The sequence below is a fragment of the Emys orbicularis genome, chromosome 15, assembly GCF_028017835.1.
Source record: "Emys orbicularis isolate rEmyOrb1 chromosome 15, rEmyOrb1.hap1, whole genome shotgun sequence".
In the NCBI taxonomy this organism is placed as follows: domain Eukaryota; kingdom Metazoa; phylum Chordata; order Testudines; family Emydidae; genus Emys; species Emys orbicularis.
In genome coordinates, this window is record NC_088697.1 from 9591178 (window position 1) to 9607553 (window position 16376).

The following is a 16376-nucleotide window of genomic DNA, read 5'->3' on the forward strand; positions in this document are numbered from 1 at the left end:
CAGCACGCTTCCCCTGCGCCATTCTGCTGGGGTAGGGGGGGGAGAAAGAAGCTTCCTGCAGGATGTATTCACAGTACAGCTCACAGGCTGTGCACTGGAGAGTTGTGCCCATGGGATTTAGACGCTTTAGCGGAAGGTGATTGAACATGTGTCACATCTCCAACGCTGAACTGAAATGTGGTCGCTGCAGTCTCAGCCGGGGTCTCCTTAGTCTAATGATTCAGCAAAACCAGCCCCTTCTCCCCTTGCTTTTCTCCTGGTAAGATCCAGCCAGTCTCCTGCCCCCCCTCCAGGCGGAGGAGGATTCCCCGAGTGTCACAAACCCCCTGCGAGGGGCCCGGCAGGGCAGGGCCAGGCCCGGGGAGGAGTCGCCCCTTCCTGCCCCCCCCCAGCCCGGCAGCCCGCCCCTTTGTGTTGGCAGCCGAGCCATGGCCGGGGCCGGGAGCGCAGCGCGGAGGCTGCTCCAGCCCTGCAGCCCGCGGGGCAGCGCGGTGGGTCCGGGGGCAGCGCGGAGTGGGCAGGGCCCGGGTGGGCGACAGAGACACGCGTGGGGCGGACACGCTCCTGCCGGGAGGGGGCGGGCCCGGCTGCCTGGTTCGCCTCCTGCCCGGGTGGGTCCCTGAGCTCCCCGCGGCCGGTGAGGGGCTGCGGGGGGCGAATGTCCCGGGCGGGGCGGAGCAGCCCCTGCTGCGGGGCCGGTGCGATGGAGCCCGGGAGCGGCTGGGCCGGGAGCTGCAGGAGGGGCCCGGAGCGCGGCTCGGCTGCAGAGCTCGGAGCCAAGGCTGGGCCCGGGAGCGAGGGGTTGGGGGAGTGGATCTGGGGTGTCAGAGCCGGGCTGTGGGGTGGGAGGAGCGGCTGGTGCTGGGGACTGTGGGGCTGCTGGGAGCTGGGAGTTTGGGATGTGCTGGGTGGTCAGGGCTGGGGATTGGGGGATATCTGTGGGGCTCCATGTTCAGATCTGGCCCTGCGGGAGCTTTGGGGGCTGGAGCTGGGGAAAGTGGGGGACTGTCTGAAGTTGGCTGCTTGGGATGTGGCTGAGGCCTGGGGATGTGGGGAGCTGGGGGTTGGGCTGCACCTCTGTCACTGCAACTTGGGGCCCTGCGTTTTCTCTGGAAAAGCTGCTCCCTGTTTCACCCTCTCCGCTCAGTCTGAGTCCCAGCGACTCTGCACAGGAGTCTGCAGGGCAGGATGGGCCCTGAAATCTGGCAGCTGGGAGGCCCGTTTACAGCAGTTTCTAACCCTCCCTCCCCTGCTTCTTCCAGGAGGTACCAGAAAAGCATCTGGCCCCTCTGGGAAAAGAGAGAGAAGCAGCCAAAGCGGGGGAGGAGCAGCAAAGTGAGGAGCTGCTGGTAGGTGCCCAGAGCTCCCCGCCACTTAGGTTTGCCTGGCATAAGAATGACATGGTGAATGCAGGGCCCACCCTGCCAGCCTCAGCCAGGGAACCATCTGCACTGGAGCCCAGGGAGAGGCAGGGTCAGACACGTGGGTAACATGATGCCCTTAGGATGCAGGAGGCTGCTGGGCAGGGAAGGGTCAGTCTGTGTTAGCCCAGAGACCTGCCCACAGGCTGTTTGGATGTCACAGTGACCAGGGATCCTTTCTAGCTTCAGAGCTGCCCGGAGGGGGGGCAAGTGGGGCAATTTGCCCCGGGCCCCACAGGGCCCCCCACGAGAGTTTTCGGTGGGTCTTCGGCGGCAGGTCCTTCAGTGCCGCTGAACACACCCGGAGCGAGTGAAGGACCCTCTGCCAAAGACCCAGAGCTTCTTCCACTCCGGGTCTTCGGCGGCAATTCGGCAGCGAGGGCTCCTTCCGCTCCGGGTCTTCAGTGGCAATTCGGCGGCGGGTCCTTCACTTGCTCTGGGACCCACCGCCAAAGTGCCCTGAAGACTCGGAGCGGAAGGGCCCCCGCCGCCGAAGACCCCAGCCCCCCTGAATCCACTGGGCATCACTGTCTAGCTCCTAGGGGGGACGGGGAGGAAGGAGATGAAATGTGGGCTGCAGAGATGGAGGATTTGGCTCAGTGCAAGTTGATGAGGTTTTGGGGAGAAGTGTCCCTCCTGGTGGTGATGTACAGCTCACCCCGGCCCTGAGCCCTCCTCCCTTCTCAGGATAAATGAACTTCCCATCACTCACCACAAGAGATCTTGTGTTCTGGTAAATAACTCTGCCATCGCCCTGAGGCGCATTTATGATTTTCTCCAGTTACCGAGCAGATGAATGTCAATGTTGATAAATGCAAAGTAATGCACATTGGAAAAGATAATATCAAATACACATAAAATGATGGGGTCTAAATTAGCAGTTACCACTCAAGAAAGAGATCTTGGAGTCATTGTGGATAGTTCTCTGGAAACATCCACTCAATGTGCAACAGTTGTCTAAAGAGCAAACAGAATGTTGGGAATCATTAAGAAAGGGATAGATAATAAGAGAGAAAATATCATATTGCCTCTATATAAATCCATGGTACATTCACATCTTGAATACTGTATGCGGATCTGGACACCCCATCTCAAAAAACTTATATTGGAATTGGAAAAGGTTCAGATTAGAGCAACAAAATGATGAAAGGTACGGAACAGCTTCCGTATGAGGTGAGATTAATAAGACTGAGGCTATGGCTACATTATGCAGCTTTTAGCAACATGGCTGTGCCGTTACAGCCGTGCTGCTAACAGGCACGCAGCATAGCTGCTGTTTGTTAGCAGGAGAGACGTTCCAGTGTAGACAAAGCCTGAGACTGTTCAGTTTGGAAAAGACACGACTAAGGGGGGATATGAGAGAGGTCTATAAAATCATGACTTGTGAGGTGAAAGTAAATAAGGAAGTGTTATTTACTCCTTCTCATAACACAAGAACTAGGGGTCACCCAATGAAATGAATAGGCAGCAGGTTTAAAACAAACAAAAGGAAATATTTCTTCACACAACGCACAGTCAACCTGTGAAACTCTTTGACAAAGGATGTTGTGAAGGCCAAGACACTTACTGGGTTCAAAAAAGAACTAGAGAAGTTCATGGGGGATAGGTCCATCAATAACCATTAGCCAGGATGGGCAGGGATGGTGTCCCTATCCTCTGTTTGCAAGAAGCTGGGAATGGGAAACAGGGAATGAATTACTTGATGATTCCCTGTTCTGTTCATTCCCTCTGGGGCACCTGTCAATGGCCACTGTCAGAAGACAGGACACTGGGCTAGATGGACCTTTGGTCTGACCCAGTATGTCCGTTCTTATGTTCTATGTTCCCCTGTTACCGACCCGCCCTCTCCCTGTTGCAGAAACAGACGGCAGCCGAGAGGCAGAAGATCGTCTGGGAGTGGCAGGAGCTGCGAGGGTTTCTGGAGGAGCAGGAGCAGCGGCTGCTGTCCCGGCTGGAAGAGCTCGAGAGAGACATTGTCCAGAGAAGGGATGAGGGCGTCTGCAGCCTGTCCCGGGAGATTTCCCTGCTCAGGGAGAGGGGAGGAGACGAAGGGGCAGCAGCCGCTGAGCCAACCGCTGCAGGTCAGGCTGTCATTGCAATGATCGTATGCAGCATTTATATAGGAGCGTCTGAGCCCTAGAGCTCAAAGCACTTTACAAAGTGGGTCAGGGGCATTATCTCTATGGGACAAATGGGGAAAGTGAGGCAGAGGGAGGGGCAGAGCCCTGCCCAAGGTCACACAGTGAGTCTGGCAGCGGCGCCAGGGATGGGTCCTGGATGCTGCAGCCCCAAGACCTTGTCTCCTGGAAATGTCTGTCTGCACTTGCACTTGGAGGGTGAAATCCCCTCCCCCACCATGCTGAGGTCCCGAGCCAGGCCTAAGGCCCCTCCCACTGCAGGTTTAATGGGTTTAGTGGGTCCAGGGGACTTCTGGGTCTCTCAGCACTGGGGGGAATTTGGTTCTCAATGCAGAGAAATATCTTCTGCCTGTAAAGTGCCTGGGGAGAAGATTTCCGCAGTGGCGACCTGCCTGCAGGGATTACTGGGGCTGCGTAGGGGAAAGTCCCTGGTAGGGGGCGGCAGCTGCTCTGGGAATGTAAACCTGAAATTCCCCTACTGCCCGAGGCTCCAATGGTGACTCCCCTGCAGAGCAGGAGGCCGCCCCACCCAGGGACACTCCCACTGACTGCCTCCTCTTTCTCTCCCTCTTTAGGGTGCTGGGAGCACTGGGGGCAGGTAATTCCTGGGCTCCATTTCACTCCCCCTCATAGGCCGTTAGGTTTGATAACTGCACTGAATAGGAAGCTGCCCCCTGCCCTTGGAGCCTGTGATTCTGTCTCCCCTAGTGGGTGAGTCAGGTAGGAGAAGAGCCGTTTACAGTGGAGTCGCATCATAGGTGCATTTAACTTACGCGATTTTAACTATACGTGCTCGGCAAAACAACAAAAAAAGAAAAATAATTTAAATACTGTACCTGTAGTGCAGGCGATTCCGCTTCCCATTCCACTCAAGCATTTGACTATACGCAATTTTTGCCTTACTTGCTGACTTTAGAACCTAATCCCCGCATAAGATGCAACTCCCCTGTACTGTCTGATCGCTAATGAGGTCACAGCAGGGCTGCTAGACCCAGGGCCGATGGGACAGACCTGGCCTGTCTCCCGGATTGATGTGGCCATGTCATGTATTCAGAGGGTGCAGAATCTCAGCTTTCACATTTTTTAAAGTGAGTTGCTGGCCCTCAGCACCTTCCCAGTGTAAACGGAGACAGTGTTGCCTTGCTGGGGCTGCCAGCATCCTGAAGCCGTAGCTCAGAGAGTGTGAACTCTCCTGTCCCCTGTTAATGTCATCGGAGTGTCAACTGAAATGACGACACTTCGATGTCAACATTCAAGTTCCCTGGCTGATCACTTGAGCAGGTGGAATGGGGAGGGAGTGAAGCCTTTGTGGGGTGGGAATAGGAGGTTGCTGTAGGGAGGGAAGAACAGAGGAGAGACACAATGACAAGGAAGCAAGAGAGAAATGGAGAAAGAAGAGTGGGAAAGGAAGGGAAACACAGGGAAGAACAAGCAGGGGCCCTACAGGGGTGTCCAGGAGGGGGCTGTTTTCCTCCTGAGTGACACTGAGTGTGACTGACAAAGACTTGGCAAAATAATAAGAAGTAAAATTTTATTTCCTATATGAGGGGCAGATTCTCCCCTTGTTCTTTGTACGTGGGTGTCCCATGGAGAGCAGTGGGTGTTCTGCTGTGAATGGAGCAGGGCACAGAGTCCTAAACTGATGCCCTGGGCCACTGGCCGTAAAGGACAGGGAAATATGGCCCTCTCTGCCAAATGAGCTGGATGCCCCAGAGTTACCGCTTCAGCTGAACATGGCATTAAAGGGCCCACGTTCATCCCCTGCTGAAGACCTGGACTCTGTCTGTGGCCACTGTCAGCATGTAGGTCCTGCCCACTCTTTGGTCTGTGTCTCCTTCCTTTCCACACAATCCCAGTACTGGTGCCCCTTGTTGCTGCAGTAATCCCACGTGGGAGGTGGCTCAGCACCCCACAGAACCAGAGCGTCCCTGAGAAAGCTACAGAACAATGTCTCCATTCCTTGCTCTAGTGTCTCCCCACTTCCCGTCTCGCTGGGGAGCACAGGGTTGAGGTGACTCACCATGATAATGACCATCTCAGGCTACAAAGCTCAGATCCAGGTTTCCTGGAGTTTCGGGGTTGCTGGCCTCACAAATTGGGGATCAGGCCTATTTCTCACCCCTCTTTTCCCCATCAGGGAGGACGGGATGTTTCAGAAGCCGGAGCTGGGGTTTGTAAAGCTGGAGAAGAGACTCAGGGATTTCTCTTTGAAAAGTGCCATGCTGCAGGAGGTGCTGCTGGGATTCAAAGGTGAATTGGAGTCTGGGGGTGGCATCTCCTCTGGTGAGAGCGACCCTGGCCCTGGGGAGGAGTCGGGAACTAGTGATGTCACTGATCCTCAGCTCCATCTCACAGCCCAGCTCAGCAAGTCGCCTTTCCCCATGAAGCAGCCCTGTGGGGCTGGCTCTGTCTGCAGCGGCTGCGTTATCGGCCTCTGATCTCTGTCACCATCTCATAGTTAACAGCAGTTACATTAATAACCAATGGGAACCTCCCCTGAATGCGAGGGCCTGAATTCTCACCTCTCCCATCCTCTCCTTCCCCTAGTGATGCTGCGACTGGAGCTGGGGAGTGACAAAGGTATGTGTCTGTCTCTGAGGGGTCACAGGGAGATTTCAGACCAATGACCCTGTTAGCAACAGGGGATTGCAGCCTCCAGCACTTGGAAGCTGTGGAACAATGTGAAGCGATGTTACTTTGTTCTTGCACCACTGTATTTTGAACTGACTTGTCTCTTAAGTGTTTTAGCTCATCAATGTCACTTAAGCATTAAAAGTTTTTTGCAGGTTTTTTTTGTAGTCTATTTTTTTTGCTTTAACTTTTTTTATTTATTGCATTTTTTACGGACTAAATTAATGTTAGTAATTTTATTTTGGCATTTTTAATTGCAGTAATATTAATAGTGTTTAGTAATTAAGTTTTCATCGTCTGATTTTAAAGCTTTTATTTTTTTTTAAACCGATGAGATTTTGACAACTTTTCCTGTTTTTGAATGTCTGCTTGATACTTTTTTTAAAAGATACAAAGGTTGAGCTTTTTTTAAACATGTATTTGAAAGTTGTTAGTATAGTTCAAGTTTTTTACCTCTATTGTGCTTTAAAAAAATATAGACTTTTTGTATTTGTTGTGCCTTTTTAAAATTGGTACTGTATTTACATTTGTAACATATTATTTTAGTGCACTTTTCACTCTTGTGATGGGTTGTAGCTGATTTTTACACTTTAATTTAATAAAACATCTATTAGCAGATAATTTTGTTAAAACAGCAATTCAATCTCTTTTTAGCATAACTTGTACTTCAAGTATGAATAGGTTTTTTCTAATAAATGTTTGCTCTAAGCTTCTTTTATGCTTAAATTTATTCCTTAAAATAATGTATATTTCTTGAAATTATTTTATACATTGAAGATAGAATCTTAATTCCCCCCCCCAATACATTCCTGTTCATCCCTGGGATAATTAACTTCTGGGGAACATCTTCAGCAAAGCTAGAATTATTGAAAGGCGTTGCACCGGAGAGTAAAGGCACAAAGGCAGTGACTTGTGGGAAACAGGGTAAGTTTCATTACTAATCCTGCTCTTTTGAGGGGTCCTTTTAGAAAATAATTTAACTTACAAGCACTTAGAGACTTTAAGAAAGTCACTAATCACTGGAGCAGTGGGTCTCTTTGGAACATATTTTAACTGACAAACCCTTACAGCCTTTCTGAGAAAGGAACAGGATATAACTATGCTCAACATTTAAAAAGTGCAAATTAAGGAACATGGATCATCGGGGAAAAAGAGGAAATACAAGTTAAAACATAATCAGAACAAAGCCTCTCAGTTTAGTTTGCTTCTTCTGACTTGGGTTGAGGAACATTGTGATGAGATACAGTCTTGCGAAGTTGATAGATGATTTTTATTCTTCCCTCTCCCCCCTTTTGAAAAAAAGTCCAAAAAGAAGTAAATGTGGATGACACAATTTATTTTTATTATTTTGTTTACTAATTATATCGATGTCCCTAAGGCCAAATTTGCCATAGGTAACTTTGTTCCCACGTTTTTTTGTTCACCAAGCATAGATCTTAGTACTGTCCCTGAACAACATCATTAACCTCCTATTGTTTGGACTTATTTAATTTTCTGTATTTGGTCTTCTTGCACCTGTGCATGGCATTCATTGCTGAAAATAATGTAACCTACTTTTCATCAACTTGTTTCTATAGGGTATTGTAAGATCTTGTGAACTTTTGTCTTCTTTTTACAGTGAAGAAAGGCAGAGAGTTCAAAATGTGGGTGTTATTGGAATTAGCAGTTCCCAGGGTTGGTCCATACATGCCATTGCACTTGGCTCATTCATGCTTTGTCCGGATACAATGTAGCACTCGCTTCCCATTCGTAATCCATGATGATATAAAAGAATGATCTAGGCTGGTGTTTCACAGCTGGTGGTTTGCGACCCCCGGGGGCTCAAGAAAGACAGTCAGGAGACTGTGAGATGTTGAGTGTTTCATTATGATCTAAAGCAAAGAAAATCTCACTCCCCCACTCCTGCACTCCCCTGTTCATTGTGGTCAAGTGTTCTCTGTCAGCCTCTAGAAATATACAAGTTATATATAGACTCAGCACAGATACATGTTGTATTCTTACTTTTATAGTAAATGTTCGGGGGTCAGGAAAGATTTGACTTCCAACAAGAGATACTTGCTTACTTATTTCAGCTGTGAAATTAGGCAGTTTGCAGCTGTGCACAGTAACCCTTTCATTGCCTGTATCAAAGCCAGCGAGACTGAAACCCCTGCGGTGGTTAGTAGAGATGGGGACGAGGCAGAAAGTTTGGATCCAAACAGGCATTCAGTGCTGTCAGCGATCGCAGGAGAGCAAAGGAACCCAGGGATAGTTGGTTACTAAGTCTCCCAGGCAGAGGGAGGGGAGAGGGGGAAAGAGAAGACAGAAAATGAAGGAGAAATAAGTGGGGGGTGGGAAGGTCACAAGCTCCCAAACCTGCCCACATCCAGTCATAGAGTCATAAAGTCTAAGGCCAGAAGGGACCACTGGATCATCTGGTCTGACCTCCTGCATAGCATTGGCTGCCAACACCACCCAGCACCTGCCCACTAAACCCAACAGCTGGAGTGAGACCAAAATCTCGCAGCCCACAGGAGACTAGACTCTTACATGCCCAGGCAGAGAATAGGAGGGACCGAGGTGCACCAGTGCCCCAGACCCCTGCAGTGGCAGGGAAATGGTTAAGTGAGATATTTCTGGGTAATCCTAGTGAGTGCCCCGCACCCCACGCTGCAGAGGAAGATGAAAACCCCCCAGGTCACCTACAACCTGACCCAGGGGGGACATTCCTTCCCCATCCTACTTATAGTGATCAGTTAGACTCTGAGCATGGGAGCACAAAGAGAGAGAGATAGAGAGATATCCACCCTGCCCAATATCCTGTCTTCTTCTCTGGGCGTTCCTGAAACTTCAGAGGAAGGAGATTTAAAAACCCTCTCAAAATACATTGGGGGAAAAAATCCCTTCCTGACCCCTGGCAGTGGTGGCTGAAACCCGGAAGCATGAGGGTGAGGAACATAATACATAAAATGGATGTGAGCCCCACTTAATGGTCCACTATGTGTCTCTATTGACAATGCCTCCCAGCTTCATTTCATTTACTGCACCTACACTGGGCAGACTTTGTCCTGTCCCTGCCTCCCCCTGGTCCCCACCATTGGGGGAGTTGCTCTCAGGGTTTTAAAACTAGTGCAGTGGGTTTAGTGCTGGTGGGAGGAGTTGGGTCTGGGCTGTGATAAAGTGATGGAATATTTTCCCAGCATGAGACTCAGAAACATCTTGTGCAGGGAAAGGGCTGGGGAAGATCATGATGTGACAGGAACTAAAGGTCCTTCTGAAATCTTCCCTGTCACCCTTCTCACCCTGACAAGTGGCAAAGTAACACCCACCTTTGGCTCCAGATTGTCCCAGCCTCCAACAGGACAGGGAAGGGAAATGGCTGTAGTGGAGCCAGTCCAGGTAGGGATTATTGTGGGGTTGCTAGTGAGTTCCTGCTGGAAGGAGAGGGGCAGGAAATACTGAGGGCCTGGGATCTTTGGGGGAGTTTAGTCTGGAGGTGGGAGGGGGGCAGGAAATACCCAGGATGGAGAAAGGGAGGGGGACAAGGTGTGTGACAAACTTGCTGGGAATTCTTTAAACCAAGTCCTGGATTCCGGGAACAGACTCATGGGGTTTGGGGAGGAAATTATCCTATTTGTAGAACAGGGCTGGTGGGGGAACACTGGACAGCACTGGGAAAATGTATCAGATTCCTAGTGCAAGAACATAAACGTACTCGCCAGAGGCTGCTATGAGATTCAAAGAAGGGGGGTGGGAGGTTACCCACCAGTGTGGCCTAGAGTAGATAAGCCCCTCCCCATCCTTCCAGCTGCTGGCAATGGGAAATCTGTTGGGATTCTTACTGGGGAGCCAACCCTGGAGCCTGCTGGGGACCCCATTTCCCATATCAGCCTCTGGCTTGTAGGTGTGTGATGAATGAGAAGACCCTTCCCCCTCTGTTTGCTGGGAGGGATGAGGGGATCTCTATCTCGCTTCCTGTTTTGCCTCCTGGTTGCTCTGAGCAGGGTAGGGGTGGGACTCTGCTGACTGTCTCTCTCTCAGAGCATCCGTTTGATTGGCTCCTTTTCCCCATGAATAGCTCTTGCTCTTTCAGGGGCCGGTGACTTTTGAGGAGGTGGCTGTGTACTTCACCAAGGAAGAGTGGGCTCTGCTGGACCCCCGTCAAAGAGCCCTCTGCAGAGACGTCATGCAGGAGAACGATGAGAATGTGGGTCAGGATTCCTGTCCCCTCCATTCTAAGAAGGGGAAATGAAGAGATAAGGTTCATGCCACTCCCACAATGCCACCTCTTATCTGCCCTGTCTCAGCAACAGCCCATTGAGTGCATTGAAATGGGGAAGACTAGGTCCCTCAGGGTTCACATGCACCTCTCTGCATACCACAGTAACAGCTCTGCCAAGCTGCTCCAACTACTCTCTCCACCATCCAGTTACAGCTGACCCAGTGCACAGAGCTGGAGGGCATGTCGATAAATGCTGGTATTCCCATCTCCAGAGGTGAAAGTAAGCCGGTGCGGGCCGGTACGGAGGACCGGTAAGAAAAGGAGACTGGCTGAGGAAGGGAGAAGCCTGCCCCCTGCATAAGAACAGTTTAATCTCAGCTGTTCCCCTGCGTGGTTCAGCCCCCGGGGTTAGGAGCGGTTTCTGGCATCCTTGTTAATTTCACTCACAGTTGCTGGGGGGAGGGTGTGTGTGACCATGGCAGGGGCAGTTCTTTTCTGCCCCCGGGATGAGGGGATCTCGCCAATACTAATATACACAACAAATACAAGCATTTGGCTGCACAGCTTAAATCCAGAGCTAATAAAAGCAGGTGGAAGGGGAAAACTCACTGTCACATTGGTTTCTCGTCTCCTCCCTCCTCCTCCAGCCACGCTGCAGACAGTAAGGCTCTGCATTCCTCCCCACCCCCCACTCAGCAGGGGCTCTCCTCTAGGGTCTAGCTTGCAGTGAGCAGGGAGAATGGCTGAGATGCCTGCTGCTGCTGCCTGCAATAGGGGGTGGCAGGTGGGGGCTGCAGCTCCAATGGGAACCACTACCCACAGCAAAGCCGCCCCAGCCCCCGGCTCAGTCCTGGCACGTGGAAGGTGTGAGTGGGCCAGCCCAGCGTGGGCAAGAAAGGGGCATCCATGGGAAGGACTGGATGGAGCAAAGCATCCTTATAGCAACTCCCACATTGGGCCATAGAGCTGCTCCTGCTGCTCTCCCTGTTGTCGTGCCATGCCTCGAGATGAATATGCTGCACGTCGGCCCTTTCCAAGCCACAATTTCACATATGGCATGGGATTCCACTGAATATAAGAAGGTCCCACACATGAAATGAATAGCAAGTCCGCTATTAGAGAAAGTTTTGTCAATTTCAGCCTCTGCACTCTGCAGGCAGGACAAAACGAAAAGAGATCTGAGATTGCACCCGATGTCCTAAGGACATTTCAGGTGTTCAAATCAATATATAAAGAGGGTGGAATGGAAACTACTATTTCTTTCAAAGGAGGCACAATGATTTCCCTGAATATCCAGTTTTCCCCTCCAATCCCTTTGTAGTTTTGTCTATGGGGGCTATTTGCTTTCCCTGTGAATCTTTAGTTGCTTTAGCAAAATTGATTTGCTCAAAATAAACCCTGATCATCATGACACATCTTTCCACCATGTTCTCCATGTTTTTTGTGTTTATTTTTAAACAGTAACATTTCAAAGAGGATCTGCAAGCAGTTTGGACATCACAACCATGATCCTCTGCTGGGGAGGCAATGGGATAGATTTGAACTTGGAAATGGTTCCTGATTTTGATTGTATTTTTTGTGTATAGGAGATCCCCTCATCCCGGGGGCAGAAAAGAACTGCCCCTGCCATGGTCACACACACCTTACTCCCCCCCCCCCCCCCCCCAACAACTGGGAGTGAAATTAACAAGGATGCCAGAAACGGCTCCTAACCCCGGGAGCTGAACCGTGCAGGGAACAGCTGAGTTTAAACTGTTTTTATGCTGGGGGCAGGCTTCTCCCTCCCTCAGCCAGTCTCCCTGCTGCAAGCTAGAGGGAAGCCCCTGCAGCCACTGCTGAGTGCCAGGCAGGAAGAAAACAGGGAGCCTAGCATTGGCAGCCTGGCTGGAGGAGGAGGGAAGACACGGAGAAAAATGTGACAGTGAGTTTTCACTTTTTCAGGCTTATTCCAATATGAAAGTTTTATTACAGACAGTATTTTTAGTAGCAGTAGCAGCTTTATTTTCTATATCTATGTCATGCAATGGGAGGGATCCATGAAGTACGTAGGAGAGGTGGGTTGCTTGCGATTGGACCATATGGGTAAGAAATGTAAATTACTTTCACCCCTGCCCAAACCCCAGGGCTCCCAGCCGCCTCTGCAGCTGGTAGCTCCGGGGGTGATTTAAAGGGCCCGGGATCCTATGTCTCTGTGAGAGGTTTTGCCGGCATAATTATGTCAATTAAGGATGTGGTTTTTCGCATCCCTAACAAACAGAGCTCTGCTGACAAAACTTTGCAGCTCAGAAGAGGCCAGAGTCTGCAAGTGGATTTTAAAACACTAAAATATTGCTCTCAGCCCTAAAATTTTGGAATCAGGAGGAAATTTGTAAGAGGAACTCCTTCAGAATACAAGCAAAGTGCACAGTGCACATAGTCTGAAAGTTAACAGTGGTATGGCTCCAACTCAGATGAATGAGTGTAGCGCAGAGGCAGTGGCCACAACATGTCCTCTAGGGAAGGCTGAGTGTAGTGGGAGGAAAGGGATAGGTATGTGGAAGACTAGAGGGAATCAGGGAGGGATGGGTACCATGGAAGGAAGAGGAGGTGAGGAATCAGAGACAGAAGCTCCTGGGAACAGGTAGTGTGGTGGGTTGGGGGAGTGGGAGACTGGGAATGGAGAAAAGGGTGTGGAGATCCCAATAGTAGTGCTATTGGAGGGGGAGGATTGGGTAGGAGATCTGGGATACTTGGAAGTGGAAAGACTGAGGATAGTGGGAAGGGGATGGGGAGTGGTTGCTCCAAGGAGCAGGAAGGGTCTGGTGGCAGTGGGAAGGGAACATTTCAGGGAGGCAGATATTTGGGGCCCTCCACTGAGAATGCTTTTGCCATAGTCTCTAATGACCTCTCCCTAAGCAAAGCTCAGAACCAGTACTCCATCCTTATTCTTCTTGACCCGTCAGCCGCCTTTAATACCACTGACTATGGTCGTCGTCTTGACATCTTGTCTTCTTCCTGGCTCTCCTCCTACCTCTGTAACAACTTCTTCAGCGTGTCCTTAGGAAGATCGTCCTCACCCCCACTCCGGTTTTCTGTGGGGGTTCTACAGAGCTCAATCCTTGGTCACCTCCTCTGCACTTTATCTCTGGGAAATCTCACCCCCAAACACAAATTCAGCTACTGTCCGTATGCTGATGAATCACAGATGTACTGCTCTGCTCCAGACCTGTCTCCTTCTGTCCAAACTGAAATCTCAGCCTCCCTCTGATGACTCCTCATGGATGGCTAGCCATCAACTCAAATGTTGATAACAGAGCTCTTAATCCCCCAAACCAGCTCCCTACCTCCTTTCTGGTTGTTCACTCCAGAATTAGCTGATGGAATCTCAGAGCCTCTGGCAATATTTCAAACTCAGATGACAGGAGAGGTTCCAGAAGATTGGAGAAGGGTTAACATAGTGCCCATCTTTACGAAGGGGAAAAAGGAGGAGCTGGGGAACTATAGACTAGTCAGCCTGACCTCAATACCAGGGAAGCTACTAGAGCAATGTACAAAACATTCAATTTGCAAATACCTGGAGGATGAAGGGGTAATTGATAGCAGCCAGCATGGATTTACTAAGAACATAGCATGACAAACCAGCTTGATATCCTTCTTTGATAGGGTAACTGGGTTGGTGGATAAAATAGACCTGGACTTCACAGGGATCTGTTATGGGTCCGGTGTTACAGTGGAGTCGCATCTTACGCGGGGGTTAGGTTCTAAAGTCAGTGCGTAAGGCAAAAATCGCGTATAGTCAAAATTACCATTGAGTGTAAAGGCGGGCAGAATCGCCCGCACTACAGGTACAGTATTAAAATTGTTGTTTTTCTCTTTTTTATTTTTTTTTTATTTTTTTGCTGAGCACATATAGTTAAACCCATGTAAGTTGAATCTGTGTATGATGCGACTCCCCTGTATTTAACATCTTCATTAATGACCTGGATGTAAGAATAGAGAGCATACTGATCACATTTGCAGATGACACAAAGCTGGGGGGGTTGTCAACAGTTTGGAGGATAGAACAAAACTTCAAAGGGATCATGATAAATTGGTGAACTGGGCTACAGACAACAGTGAAATTCAACAAAGACAAGTGAGAAGCGGCGCGGGCGAGCGATGTGCTGGCCGCGGCTTCTCGCCGCCCCCATTGGCCCGGGACGGCGAACCGCGGCCAGTGGGGGCCGCAATCGGCCGAACGTGCCGCATCAGCAGGTAAATAAAACTGGCCCGGCCCGCCAGGGTGCTTACCCTGGCGAGCCGCGTGCCGAACGTTGCCGACCCCTGATCTATGTGCAGACCTCTCATGGACATCACTGGTTTTGTGCAAAAATTTAGGATAGAATGTTAAAGACTTTTTTTTTTTAAAGAGAGAAATACTTTAGTGCACTCTTTTATACACAAAGTGTACTCATTTCCATGAGACCCAGAAGTGTGACAGATACTGTGGATCAGATACAGCAGGGGTCGGCAACCTTTCAGAAGTGGTGTGCCGAGTCTTCATTTATTCAGTCTAATTTAAGGTTTCGCATGCCAGCAATAAATTTTAACGTTTTTAGAAGGTCTCTTTCTATAAGTCTATAATATATAACTAAACTATTGTTGTATGTAAAGTAAACGTTGCCGACCCCTGACATAGATCAATGCCAGTATATAGTAGCCTCCAACTTTTTTACAGCTTTCCAGTGTTTTATAGTGAGACATTCCAGGACCGCCCAGAGGTTGTATTTTTTTTTGAACGTCCAAATTAAAGAAATTAAAGGGATAAGGAGGGTGAAAAGAGATTTTTTCCCCCAGCAAACTAGTTGAGAATAGGCCTTTGAAGATCAGAGAAAGCAGTGGGTCAGACATTCGCCAGGTTTTGTCTCACTATCATGCTTGATAAGAGGGAACTGCAAGGGGAGAAATAAATTTCACCCACTTTACCCGTTATGCCCTCACGCGGGAGCCTAAGGAGATACAGGGTGCATGTGCACCCCCAGACAATGCTGTTCAAAAAAAGCCTGACCTCACTCACAAGGCACATATGCACCTACAGTGGGATTCATACAGACACATACCCGAAGAAGAAACTAAAGTTCATTTTTAACTTTAATCATTATACTTTTTATAGATTGTGTCAGAAATAAAGCAAGTGTCCCTCAACTACGCATCAAAATATACGTGCAATATGATTTAACTGAACTATGCCTTGCCACAACCAGACATGCCACACTCAGTAAAGAAATAAACTCTATCACCCAGCACAGTGGCACTCAACCTTTCCAGACTACTGTATCCCTTTCAGGAGTCTGATTTGTCTTGCATACCCCCAAGTTTTGCCTCACTTAAAGACTACTTGCTTACAAAATCAGACATAAAAATACAAAAGTGTCATAGCACACTATTATTGAAAAATTGCTTACTTTCTCATTTTACCATATAATTCTAAAGTAAATCAATTGGAATATAAATATTGTACTTATTTTTCAGTGTATAGCATATAAATAATTATAAGCAAGTCACTATCTGTATGAAATTTTAGTTTGTACTGACTTTGCTACTGCTTTCTGTAGCCTGTTTTAAAACTAGGCAAATATCTAGATGATTTAATGTACCCCCTGGAAGACCTCTGCATACACCCAGTGGTACGTGCACTCCTGGTTGAGAGCCAGTGCCCTAACACACCACAAATATTGTATGTCTTTCTACCACTATATGAAGAGACCATCATAATATGGCAAATTTTAGCACCACCCAAAGTTGAAAGCTCGCAGAAGAATAAACTTTCCTGCCAAAAGAATCAAGTCTCTTGGTGTCTTTGTCCTTGGGGGTGGGTGCAGGCTGGCCATGGCGTTCCCAATGGTTGACTGACTCCACCACCAGGGAGTTAGGTGCTGGGTGGGAGTACAGGTACTCATGTCCCTTAGCCGGAACAAAGTACTTTTTTTCTGCTTTCTTGGAGATGGGCACCAAGGAAGCTGGGGT

At 49.3% G+C, this 16376-nt stretch overlaps 2 protein-coding genes across 2 annotated transcripts in view; both read left to right on the forward strand.

Annotated features, from left to right (window-relative positions):
- Window positions 1-419: 419 nt before the first annotated feature.
- LOC135889545 (E3 ubiquitin-protein ligase TRIM7-like) lies at window positions 420-3561 on the forward strand. Its single transcript, XM_065417408.1, has 3 exons — window positions 420-491; window positions 1263-1349; window positions 3280-3561. The coding sequence occupies exons 1-3, from the start codon at window positions 429-431 to the stop codon at window positions 3559-3561; spliced, it is 432 nt and encodes a 143-aa protein (XP_065273480.1). The 5' UTR covers window positions 420-428.
- Window positions 3562-7017: 3456 nt separating this feature from the next.
- The window catches only part of LOC135889546 (zinc finger protein 3-like), a gene marked incomplete at its 5' end in the record, with an annotated part of 41868 nt that continues 32509 nt past the window's right edge, over window positions 7018-16376 (forward strand). Inside the window, 2 exons of the mRNA XM_065417409.1 lie at window positions 7018-7118; window positions 9481-9568. Of these exons, the coding sequence (XP_065273481.1) occupies window positions 7018-7118; window positions 9481-9568 (189 nt within the window). The remainder of the gene's footprint in view (window positions 7119-9480; window positions 9569-16376) is intronic.

Bases quoted from the DNA above. Each gene is read 5' to 3' on its own strand.
- LOC135889545 (XM_065417408.1), top strand. From the start codon at position 429: ATGGCCGGGGCCGGGAGCGCAGCGCGGAGGCTGCTCCAGCCCTGCAGC. The intron at 492-1,262 runs GTGGGTCCGGGG...TGCTTCTTCCAG, and splicing joins GCAGCCCGCGGGGCAGCGCG to GAGGTACCAGAAAAGCATCT. The intron at 1,350-3,279 runs GTAGGTGCCCAG...TCCCTGTTGCAG, and splicing joins AGCAAAGTGAGGAGCTGCTG to AAACAGACGGCAGCCGAGAG.